Source organism: Balaenoptera acutorostrata, chromosome 3 (assembly GCF_949987535.1).
Source record: "Balaenoptera acutorostrata chromosome 3, mBalAcu1.1, whole genome shotgun sequence".
NCBI lineage: Eukaryota > Metazoa > Chordata > Mammalia > Artiodactyla > Balaenopteridae > Balaenoptera > Balaenoptera acutorostrata.
The window spans coordinates 130,842,447-130,855,462 of NC_080066.1; the positions used below are offsets into that span (position 1 = coordinate 130,842,447).

General features: G+C 37.7%; 1 protein-coding gene across 3 annotated transcripts in view; it reads right to left on the reverse strand.

The window, feature by feature from the left end:
• The window catches only part of L2HGDH (L-2-hydroxyglutarate dehydrogenase), a 52,735-nt gene that overhangs the window by 35,256 nt on the left and 4,463 nt on the right, over positions 1-13,016 (reverse strand). For 2 of the 3 annotated variants that reach the window (XM_007192819.2, XM_007192818.2), the window contains exons 2-4: positions 8,801-8,916; positions 7,967-8,118; positions 2,526-2,657 (exon numbers count right to left, since the gene is read on the reverse strand). In XM_007192819.2, coding sequence (XP_007192881.1) covers positions 2,526-2,657; positions 7,967-8,118; positions 8,801-8,916 — 400 coding nt within the window. Of the gene's footprint in view, positions 1-2,525; positions 2,658-7,966; positions 8,119-8,800; positions 8,917-13,016 lie in introns of those variants that run through there. The other variant, XM_057544049.1, reaches the window with a different exon arrangement.

Below are 13,016 nucleotides of genomic sequence, written 5' to 3' on the forward strand. Positions count from 1 at the left end.
GGCTAACTGGATATCTACATATGAGGGGAAAGAAGTGTACCTTGACCCCTATCTTATACCATGAACAAAAATCAATTCCAAATGGATGGTAGATCTAAATGCGAAAGGTAAAACAACATAGCTTTTAGAAAAAAAGCGGAGAATATCTTCCTGATGCTGAAATAGGCAAAGATTTCTCAGAGTACAAAAAAGCACTAAGCATAAAAGACAAATATATGCATAAATTGATTGAATGATTACATTAAGACTAAGAATCTCTGTTCATCTAAAGACACTATTAAGAGTGAAAACACAAGCCGCAGAGTCATAAAAGATATCTATTGTATATATATATATACACACACACACACATATACAACAAAAGACACATATTCAGACTATATAATGAACTTATAAAATTAATAAGAATTAATAATCGTTAAGAAGGACAGTCAACCCAATAGAAAAATGGGCAAAGGACTTAGTTGCTTCACAAAAGAAAATATCCAAATGCCCAGTAAACATAAGAAAAGGTGTACAATTTTATGAGTCAACAGGGAAACTATAATATTATACTACTACATAGCCACCAGAATGGCTAAAATGAAAACAACAAACAATATCAAGTGTTGGTGAGGATAAGGAGCAACTGTAACTCTCATACACTGCTGATAAGAGTATTATTTGGGACAAATGCTATGGAAAACTCTTTGGCAGTACCTGCCACAGCTAGACGTATATATAAATTATGACCATAATTTCCCTCCGAGGTACATCCCCAATGAAAGTGTGTACATGTGTTCACCAAAATAGATGTGCTAGAATGTTCTTAGTAGCACTATTTGCAAGAGCTCCAAATTGGAAACTACCCAAAACGCCCAACCACAGTATAAAGAACCATGCTATATTCATACAAAGGATTATTATACAGCAATGACAACAAATTATAACTACATGCAATAATATGGATGAATTTTATAAACAATACTGAATAAAAGAAGTCCAGACACAAACGAGCACATACTATATGATTCTACTTACATAAAATTCAAAAATCTATGATGTAAAAGAACAGTGGTCATCCTTAAGGGAAAGGTAGTGTCTAGGAGGGGGCATGAGGGGAATACTGAGAAGCTGGTAATGTTCTGTTTGTTGATCTGGATGCTGATCACACTTAACGAAAATTCATCAAGCTGTATACATTTATGATTTGGGATGTATGCTGTGATTCAATAAATAGTTCCAAAAAATCAGAGCATATAGAAAACAAAGGTGGAAAGATAAGATGAAACAAAGAGCAAAGTTAGTACATGAAAATAAAAATGTATGCTTAATGCTCTAGATATTTGGCAAGAGTAGGGCACAAATGTGTTTCTGCTTAGAGCCAAGGCAAACAGGACAATACAATCAGTTAAAGAATTCACAGTGCCCATAGATAAAAACAAGCCAATTGTGCTCAGGAAAAACAAAATTATTCTTAGAACTGGAGTCTGAAATTTCTCCTGAGTGTTCTCAGAGAGATGTTGTTTGACAGTGAACCTATGTCCTCAACCACCTCCTTATAGTAGAGGCCTCAGTGAGTGACACAATGACTTTCTCCACAGGCTGATGCCATAAAACCAAAACACAACGCAAGGAGAGTAATCTGGGGTCAAGAAGTAGGATGGGGAGAGAAAAACACTACAGTGTAGGTGTACTACAATCTGATGGTCTGGAGAGATGTACAAGAATGAATGGTCTACATATCATCCAGGCTCTCTCCCTTAAATAGTGTTTCTCTAAAGCAAGCTTTTGATAAGCACTGCCTGACAGTGAGTTCAAGGTCACACTCGCTAAGACAGGTACCCACAGTCCAGCTATTGGAATATGTCATTAAAACACTGAGGAATGGGGAACAGGAGATATAGCGATTCATTGGAACAGTCAGTGGAATGAGAGTTGGACGGATAGCCTCTAAAAGGCTATCAAGGGAAGTTGATATGCAGAGTAACTATTATATTATTATTCGTGTTTCTATCACAAATACAAGAAAGAAGATCTGGTTTTCCCCACAGCATGTTTTAAGCCAGAAACTCTATAACCCACCCTCTTGAAACAGATCCAATGTTGTAGCCACCTTCCGCAAAAATTTTTAGTGGCTACCTATGCCTACTGGATAAACTTCAAAGTTATCAGCATGGATATCAAGCCCTTTATGTGGGCTAATTCTGCCTTCCCAGTCTCATCTATTATCTCTTGCTACACACCCTATGATCCAACCACATCTCACCACTCAGTGGTTTCCAAACATGCCATAGAGTCTCAGACCTCCTCTTGGTTTTGCCTATGTTCTTCAGGACCTGGTAGTTTCTTGTAGGAAAAGAAGAAATCAGGTGTCCAGAGTTTGTGGCAATGCGCTCTTGTGTCTGGCACCTTAATGCTTCTGTAACAGGATTATTTAACTGTCTCTATGATTCCTGCTTCCTATAAACTCACCCTCAGCCTCCATGTCACAGGACTGAGCCCTAACCCTGTGAGCCTGTGTGTGCGGTTAGTGAGTCACTTACCCTACAATATGGCTCCTTCTTTTTTATGTCCTCTTGCTGGATCAGCCTCAGGTCCTGGACACCATTCTGCAGGCCTCTCTCATACAGGGCCTGAAGTCTGGGTATTTCTTCTTGTTCAACAGCTACTATAAGCTTAAAAAGATAAAGAACATGAATAGAGTTAAATATATCATCAGCTATGATAGATAAAATCAATAGAAAATCATATATTAGTGTATGATTCAAATTGGGTTGATTTTTTAAAACTGTTTTTGCTTCATGTATCTACTTCTCCCTTTCTTCACGACTTCACTCTCTTCCTCCACCAAAAATATTTGTCTTAAGACTGCATTAAAACAAAGGTGAGATGTAGCCTCAACTGTCACATCTGCTATCACAGTTGCTACATGCACCTTGGCCAGAAGTATCACCATCACTCCCTCAATCCCAGAGGGGAAAGAAGCACAGGTTGCTTAGTCTTTACATTAAAAACCAAACAAAAAACAAAAGCGAAACAAAACTAAACAAAAACCAGTACCTCAGAAAGACAGGCAATATCAGTATAATGGAATATCACTAACAGAAAACTCTTTTATTTTTTGGAATAAAGTACATTTCAAAGTATTTACTAATGCATTCTGTTGCAGAGGAGAAAAACAGAAAATCCATCAAGACTCTTTTTCTATTTATTTCTGGGCAAAGTATCTGTTTGAGGTAGTTTCTTACTTAACAGCTACCAGCAAAGGAAAGCACAGATGATGTTCACAAGTACATTAGAATTCAAAAATCACTATTTCATAGCAAGGAGTCAACCGAGCTCCATAAAGTAATACTTCTAATCAAGGTGTAAAGGTTATTTAAATCAACAAATAACTAACCTTAAAAATATATGTGGAATCATAGGGTACTATCAAGAAAGTGAAAAGATAACCCACTGAATGGGAGAAAATACTTGCAAATTACTATCGCTGATAAGGCTCTAACATGCAGAATATATAAAGAACTCTTTAGAAACTCTGTACAGACTTCCAAATATAAAATAAATAAGTCATAGGGATGTAATGTACAGCATGGTGACTATAGTTAATAATTGTGTATTACATATTTGAAAGTTGCTAAGAAAGTAGATCTTAAAAGTCCTCATCACAAGAAAAAAAATTCTTTTTCTTACTGTGAATGGTGACAGATGTTAACTAGACTTATTGTGGTGATCATTTCACAATACATACAAATATCAAGTCATTGTGTTGTACACCTGAAACTAATATAATATTATATGTTAATCATACCTCAATTTAAAGAAATAAAAGGACTTCAAACTTGAAAAAAAAAAAAAAGAAGTTGGGGAGGGGCAGACACTCAGAGGCTCAAATCAGTGACTGAACCAGGAAAACTCTGAAATCAGGTCATTAAGTCACATTGACACCGTTGTGGCCTGGAGCAGCAATCTGTAAATTAATACCTGGAGCTGAGCTGAGATGGGTTAGAAGCAATGATGTGATTTGATGTGAAGAGGGAATATGAAGTAGTGTTCAGGGCTCCAGAAAGTAGGTGTTACAGAGCTCAAAATCATCCTATGGGTAGGCATGGGGCATGGTATGCTTCTCAAAGGTGGATGTTGTGGATGTTGTCTAGTTCGTTTGGCTTAAAGGATTAAAAAAAAAAAAAAACTCATAACCATAAAAACTGTAAATACAGTTTTATATCTTGCTTTTTTTTTTAACACTATTTTATTTATTTTATTTATTTATGGCTGTGTTGGGTCTTCGTCTCTGTGCGAGGGCCCTCTCCAGTTGTGGCAAGAGGGGGCCACTCCTCATCGCAGTGCGCGGGGCCTCTCACTATCGCGGCCTCTCCTGTTGCGGAGCACAGGCCCCAGACGCGCAGGCTCAGTAATTGTGACTCACGGGCCTAGTCGCTCCGCGGCATGCGGGATCTTCCCAGACCAGGGTTCGAACCCGTGTCCCCTGCACTGGCAGGCAGACTCCCAACCACTGCGCCACCAGGGAAGCCCTATCTTGCTTTTTTTACTTAACACTATATCAGGACCATTTTCCCACATCATTAAAAAAAAAAATCTTCATAGCATCTTTAATGGCGACAATGAATTTTTATTCTTAAAAATTACATGAAGAAGAGTTATAAGGAAATATTATGAACAGCTGTATGCAACAAATTAGATAATCTATATGAAATGGGAAAATTCTTAGAAAGACACAAACTTTTGAAACTGACTCAAGAAGAAAAAGAGTATCTGAATAGACCCATAACAAGAAACAGAAATAGTAACTGTAAAGGCTCAGGCCTCATGAATGCTACCAAATGTTTAAAGAAGAATTAATACCAATTCTTCATAAACTCTTCCAAAAAAGAGAAGAGAAGGGAACATTTCCTAATTCTATAAGGCCAGTTAACACTCAAACGAGACATAGATATCAAAAGAAAACAAAACTGCATATCAATATCCCTTATGACTATTGATATAAAAATTCTGAACAAAATACTAGTATATTGAATGCAGTGACATATAAAAAGGATTATATACCATGACCAAGTGGGATTTATTGCATGAATGCAAGATCTATTTAACAGCCAAAAGTCAATTAATGTAATAAATTCATATTAATAGAATACAGGACAAAAACCACATGACTGCCTCAAGAGACATAGAAAAGGCATTTGAGAAAATCCAACACCTTTTCATGATTAAAATCAACAAACTGCAGGTAAAAAGGAACTTCCTCAGTCTGATAAAGGGCATCTACAAAAAACCCACAGCTATCATTATACTTAATAGTGAAAGACTGAATGCTTTCTCCCTAAAATCAAGAACAACACAAAGATATCCACTTTCACTACTTCTATTCAACATTGTGTTAGAGATTCTACCCAGGTAAATTAGGCAAGAAAAAAAGTAAAACTATTTTATTTGCAGATGACATGATCCTGCATATAGAAAATCCTAAGGAATCCACACACACACACATACAAAAAACTATTAGACTAAAAAATGAGTTCACCAAAGTTGAAGGATAAAGATCAATATACAAAAATCAATCATATTCTATACATTAGCAATGAATAAACCAAACTGAAATTAAGAAAACAATTCCCCTCACAAAAGCATCAGAAAGAATAAAATATCAAGGAATAAAATTACAAAAGAAGTGCAAGACCTGTAAAATGAAAATTTTTTTTAAATTGTTGAAAGAAATTAAAGAAGATCTAAATAAGTGGGAAGACATCCCAAGTTCATGGTTTGCAAAATTTAATACTGTTAAGATGGCAATACTCCCCAAACTGATCTATAGATTCAATATAATCTCTAACAAAAATCCCAGCTGCCTTTTTTGGAGAAACTGATAAACTGACCCTCAAATTCATATGGAAATGCAAGGGACCCAGAATAGCCAAAACACTCTTGAAAAAGAACAAAGTTGGAGGACTCACACTTACTGATTTCAAAAAATAAAGAGCTACAGTAAACAAGATAGTGTGGTACTGGCATAACGATAGACACACATCAATGGAATGGAATTGAGAATCCTAAACAAATCTTCTTACATTTATGCTCAACTGATTTTCGATACAGGTGCCAAAACAATGTAGAAAGAATAGTTTTTTCAACAAATGGTGCTGGGACAACTGGATATCCACATGCAAAAGAATGAAGTTGGAACTCTTCCTCACACCATATACCAAAATTAATTAAAAAGTGAACCTACGCTGGAGGAATACGTGTAGGGGTAGAAGCTCTGCTTCTGGTGGTGGGGTCTGGGGAAGGGGCAGTAGGCCATCTGCAAAGGTGGTAAGAAGCACCTGAAGCAGCCCAAGAAGCAGGCCAAGGAGTTGGATGAGGATGATAAGGCATTCAAGCAGAAACAAAAAGAGAAGCAAAAGAAACTTGAGGAGCTAAAAGCAAAGGCTGCAGGGAAGGCCCTCCTGGTGACAGTTGGAATTAAGAAATCTGCCAAAACGTAAGCTGTTCCTTGTGCCAAAGGCAATGGTGATCCTTAATTCCGTTCCTGTTTAAATAACTGGATTCCCTGCCATAACATCTCTTGCCACCTATAGTTAGAACGAAGTGCTGTCTTGAAGCCTGCTGTACATTTAAGAACAAACTTTTGTTAAAGTTTAAAAAAATGAAATCATACAGTGGTTCATCTTCTCTTTAGTTCTCCTCATTCAGCCATTTCTACCTTAGCTGTGAGGTCAGAGTAAACCCAGCCCAGAATCCTGCCAAAGTCTGTTCTTCAGTCTTTGTTCTAGCTCCAATTCTATAACATTCAGAATTAAACCAACTCATTTGGGGGAAAAAAACGATCACAGATCTAAACATCAGAGCTAAGGCTTTGACATTAGAAGAAAATGTAGGGGCAAATTTTCATGATCTAAGGTTAGGCAATGATTTCTTAGATATGACACTAAAAGTATAAGCAACAAAAGAAAAAAAAAAGATAAACTAGACTTCATCAAAATTGAAAGTTTCTGTGCTTCAAAGGATACCATCAAGAAGTAAAAAAGAAAATCTACAGAACGTAGATTCTGTAGGAGAAAATATCTAGTAATATTTAAAATACCATCATTACTATCACTATTATTTTATTTAAAAATATATATATATTTTAATATTTTGTAGTATTTTAGTAAATATCATATAGCTGATAAGGGATATTTATATATCCAGAATATATAAATAACACATACAACTCAACAATAAAAAGACAAATAACTCAATTTTAAAATGAGCAAAAGATTTGAATAGATATTTCTCCAAAGAAGATAAATGAATGGCCAATAAGTATATGAAAAGATGCTTAACATCATTAATTACTATGTTTAATTACATAAAAACCACAATGATATAGCACTTCACATCCTCTAGGATAGCTAAAATGAAACAGACAATAACAGGTGTTCATGAGGATGTGAGGATATTGGAATCCTCGTTAACTGCTGATAGGGATGTAAAATAGTACAGCACTTTGGAAAACAGTTTCGCACTTCCTCAAAATGTTAAACATGTAGTTACCATATGACCTAGCAACTCCACTCCTAGATATATACCTGACAGAAATGAAAACATACGTTCATACAAAAACTTGTATATAAATGTCCATAGCAGCATTACTCATAGTAGCCAAAAACTGGAAACAACCCAAATGTCCATCAACTGATAAATGGATAAACAAAATGTGGTATACCAATACAATGGAGTATAAAGAGGAATGAAGTACTGATTCATGCCACAAGATGAATGAACCTTGAAAACACTATGCTAAGTGAAAGAAGCCAATCACAAAAGACAACATATTGTATGATCCCATTTATATGAAACATCTAGATTTTGCAAATTACATGGATACAGAGAAAGAAAAGCCAGGCATTTTTTAAGTAAACATTAAAGATTACTAAGAAAATGCTATTTATAAATAAGTCAACGCCCTAGTAAAATGCCATACCTTGCCACATTGCTTGTAGGAAATTCCCTTTTGGTTACAGTACTCATAGATGAGGGCTGCGCCTTGTACACATAACTTAGCTTTCAGAGATTCAGGTTTATAATAAATTCCACTATGTATGACACCACTGTTATGTCCAGTCTGATGAATCGCTATGGAACAAGAGAAACAGGTTAAGAGAAAGTACATGACTCATTCAAAACTTAAGAAGTGGGGGAATACACTTACAGTTGAAGCTATTAGAGACCACTATTTAAAATTCTGCCTGAGTTTGTTCTTATAGTCAGCGCACTTCTAGCCTCCCGTAGCAGCCAACCATGGCGTCTGTGTCACATCCCTCCAGCCCATCTCTGACTTCAGCTACAACTTTGGTGCACAAACCACCCCCCCTCACCACCAGCAAACCACTTCAAGGGTCCACTACAGCTCTCTGCCTTCTGCTCCAGGGCCTTTTCTAATATTTGGGGGCAGAGGGGCTCAACACCCTATGGACAATCCTCCACCAAAGGGACAGAAGCTGATGGACAAATGAGCACAATCCTGGGAAACATTAGGTAGCTCCTCGGAGGGCTCAGTGGAATTACGCTCACAGCTGCAACCTGGATAACGCACCCTCACGAGGTTTTTCCTCCTTCCCTGTTTACTCTCCCCACCTCCTCATGCCTGCCTCCTCGGATAACCTTGAAAAAAACCACCGACACCCAAATCCTAGTCCTAGGCTCTGCTTTCTAAAGAATCCAAACTGGGACACTAACATTGACATTCAGCATGAAAGATGTAGAACTGACAAAATGAGCAGGTGCTCAGGTTAAGCAACACTGAGAACATACATACCTAAATCTTTCTCCTTTTCCAGAACACCAATGGAAAGAGCTGGATGTCGCAGGATGAGTGCTCTGGCAGAGGCAAGCCCCACAATTCCACCACCAATAATGACTACATCAAATGAGCTTTAAGAGAAAGCCACCTTTAAAGTAATGCATGTTTACAATAGACTTTATCAAACTTCACATTTTCATCATCAACTGACAATTAAAGTATTAATTAGTAACCATTAAAATCAAATGTTTATTGGGCTTTGTGATATTTGGCTTTATACTAACAAAGAAACCTTTAAAAGTCACATGCATGTATAATCAGCTACAGCCAGCAGGCAGAGTGGCTGGTTGCCCAAGCTGCTCTAAGTCTCTATGATACTCTGCCCAACCGGGCTACATCAGTGGTTACTCTGTTAACTATCACACTCTCTCCTCTACCATCTATTCTTTAAAAATTCAAGTGCAATATTCTTGAGGATAAGTTAACATTGTCTTTAACACCTAGTGTGCGAAAATTTATAAATTTTTTATTCTGCTGAGAAGGAAACAGTCAGTGAGAACATCAAACTTAAGGAAATAAGTGGTCCAGAAACGGGCTCAGAACCAGTTTTAGCCATAACTCCGATTACACAATCATTTAAAAAATTAGAAGGGTATGTATAGTCTATCTAAATCCAAAATGAGAAGCTTAAAAGATTACCATAAGCAATGATCTCATGGTGAACAAATCTAGGTTTTACAGGAACGTGGCCTATCTTGCTTCTTCCCCCCATTTATTTTTTTTCACCCCCTCCTGCATTATATTATTTCGATCTAAATCTTAAACATCATCTGTAAATATTTCAATATGTTATTTCTAAAAGGGCTCTTTAAAAACACACACACAATGTCATTATTCTAACCAAAAAATTCAGTGTTTAAATATCATCAAATATTCACAATAAAACTTTTAGAAGAAAACAGGAGAAAATCTTTGGTATCTAGGGCTACTTGAAGAGTTCACACCAAAACCATGACCCATAAAACAAAAAAAAATGATAAACTGGACTTCATCAAAATTAAAAACTTTTGCTCTGCAAAAGACTCTGTTAAGAGGATAAGAAGACAATGAACAAATTGGGAGAAAACATTTGCAAACCATATATCTGACAAAGGACTCATTTCTCAAATATATATTAAGAACTCTAAAAATAAACAAGTCAAGACTTCCCTGGTGGCGCAGTGGTTAAGAATCCACCTGCTAATGCAGGGGACATGGGTCTGAGCCCTGGTCTGGGAAGATCCCACATGCTGCAGAGCAACTAAAGCTGTGTACCATAACTACTGAGCCTGCGCTCTAGAGCCCGCGAGTCACAACTACTGAGCCCGCGTGCCACAACTACTGAAGCCCACATGCCTAGAGCCCGTGCTCTGCAACAAGAGAAGCCACCGCAATGAGAAGCCTGCGCACCACAACAAAGAGTAGCCCCTGCTCTCTGCAACTAGAGAAAGCCCGCGCACAGCAACGAAGACCCAACGCAGCCATAAATAAATAAATAAATAAATATATTAAAACAAACAAGTCATTTAGAGAATAGGCAAAAGATATGAACAAACATTTCATCAAAGAGGACAGATATATAGATGGCAAATAAGTACATGAAAATATATTCAATACCTTTAGTCATTAGGAAAATGCAAACTAAAACTACAATGAGGCATCACTACACCCCTATCAGAATGGCTTTTAAAAAAAAAAAATGATAACACCAAACGCTGGTGAGGATGAGAGGAACTGATCAACTCACACATTACTGGTAGGAATGTAAAATAGTACAGCCACTCTGGAAAAACAGTATGGCAGTTTCTTAAAAAACTAAACATGTGCTTACTACATGTCTTAGCAACTGCACTCTTTGGCATTTATCCCAGAGAAATGAAAACTTACATTCCTACAAAAATCTGTACATAAGTGTTCATAGCAGCTTTATTCATAATAGCCAAAAACTGAAACAGCCCAGATACCATTCAACTGGGGACTGGTTAAACAAACTGCAATACATCCATATCATAGACTGCTACTCAACAATTAAATGGAACCCACTATCAACACAGGCAACACCTTAGATGGATCACAAGGACATTATGCTGCATGAAGAAAGCCAGTCTCAAAGGGTTACATACTGTGTGATTCCACTTATACAACCTTTTCAAACTGACAAAATTATAGAGCTGAAAAATAGATTTGTGGTTGCCAGAGGTTAGAAAGGGTGGAGAAATGGGATGTGAATATAAAGGGGTAGGTAACACAATCTCCGTATTGATGGAAGATTTCTGTTTCTTAATTGTGGTGGCAGTTACACAAATTAACACATGTGGTTAAATTTCATAGTAACACACACACAAATGACTGCATGTAACAGCAAAGGAAATCATAAACAAAATGAAAAGACAATCCACAGAATGGAAGAAAATATTTGTAAATGATGCAATCAACAAGGGATTAGTCTCCAAAATTTAGAAAGAGCTCACGCGACTCAATATCAAAAAAACAAACAACTCCATCAAAAACTGGGCAGAAGATCTAAATAGACATTTCTCCAAAGGAGACATACAGATGGCCAACAGGCACAAGAAAAGATGCTCAACATCACTAATTATTAGAGAAATGCAAATCAAAACTACAATGAGATATCACCTCATACCAGTCAGAATGGGCATCATCAAAAAATCTACAAACAATAACTGCTGGAGAGGGTGTGGAGAAAAGGGAACCTTCTTGCACTGTTGGTGGGAATATAATTTGGTACAGCCACTATGGAGAACAGTATGGAGGTTCCTTGAAAAACTAAAATAGAACTACCATATGACCCTGCAATCCCACTCCTGGGCATGTATCCAGAGAAAAACATGGTTCAAAAGAATACATGCACCCCAATGTTCACTGCAGCGCTGTTTACAATAGCGAGACATGGAAGCAACCCAAATGTCCATCAACAGATGAATGGATAGATGTGGTACATATATACAATGAAATACTACTCAGCCATTAAGAAGAATGAAATAATGTCATCTGCAGCAACATGGATGGACCTGGAGATTATCATACTAAGTGAAGTAAGTCAGACAGAGAAAGATAAATATCATATGATATTGCTTATATGCAGAATCTAAAAAAAATGATACAAATGAACTTATTTACAAAACAGAAACAGACTCACAGACTTAGAGAACAAACTTATGGTTACCAGGGGGCAGGGTCGGGGGAGTAAGGGAGTTTGGGATTGACATGTACCCACTGCTACATTTAAAACAGATAACCAACAAGGACCTTTTGTATAGCACTGGGAACATTGCTTAATATTCTGTAATAAGCTAAATGGGAAAAGAATTTGAAAAAGAATAGATACATGTATATGTATAACTGAATCACTTTGCTGTACACCTGAAACTAACACAACATTTTTAATCAACTATGCTCCAATATAAAATATAAATTAAAAAAAAACATGAATTCACTTGACATCAAATTTCTAAATTGTGACACTGAAATCAAGAAGTCAATGGAGCATTATTTTCAAGGAGAAAAAAAGGACTTCTAACCTAGAGTTAAACTATCTCTTTTATTTTTTTTTTTAATTTATTATTTAGTTGTTTTTATTTTTGGCTGTCTTAGGTGTTCGGTGCTACGCACGGGCCTTCTCTAGTTGCAGCAAGCGGGGGCTGCTCTTTGTTGTGGTGTGCGGGCTTCTCATTGTTGTGGCTTCTTTTGTTGTGCAGCACGGGCTCTAGGCGCCTGGGCTTCAGTAGTTGTGGCACATGGGCTTAGTTTCTCCACGGCATGTGGGATCTTCCGCGCCAGGGCTCAAACCCGTGTCCCCTGCATTGGCAGGTGGATTCTTAACCACTGTACAACCAGGGAAGCCCAAACTATCCCATTTAAATATGAGGATTCTACAGTGGAGAAAAGACAGCCTCTTCAATAAGTGGTGCTGGGGGCTTCCCTGGTGGCGCAGTGGTTGAGAATCTGCCTGCTAATGCAGGGGACACGGGTTCGAGCCCTGGTCTGGGAAGATCCCACATGCCACGGAGCAGCTGGGCCCGTGAGCCACAATTGCTGAGCCTGCGCGTCTGGAGCCTGTGCCCCGCGACGGGAGGGGCCGCGATAGAGAAAGGCCCGCGCACCGCGATGAAGAGCGGTCCCCGCACCGCGATGAAGAGTGGCCCCCGCTTGCCGCAACTGGAGAAAGCCC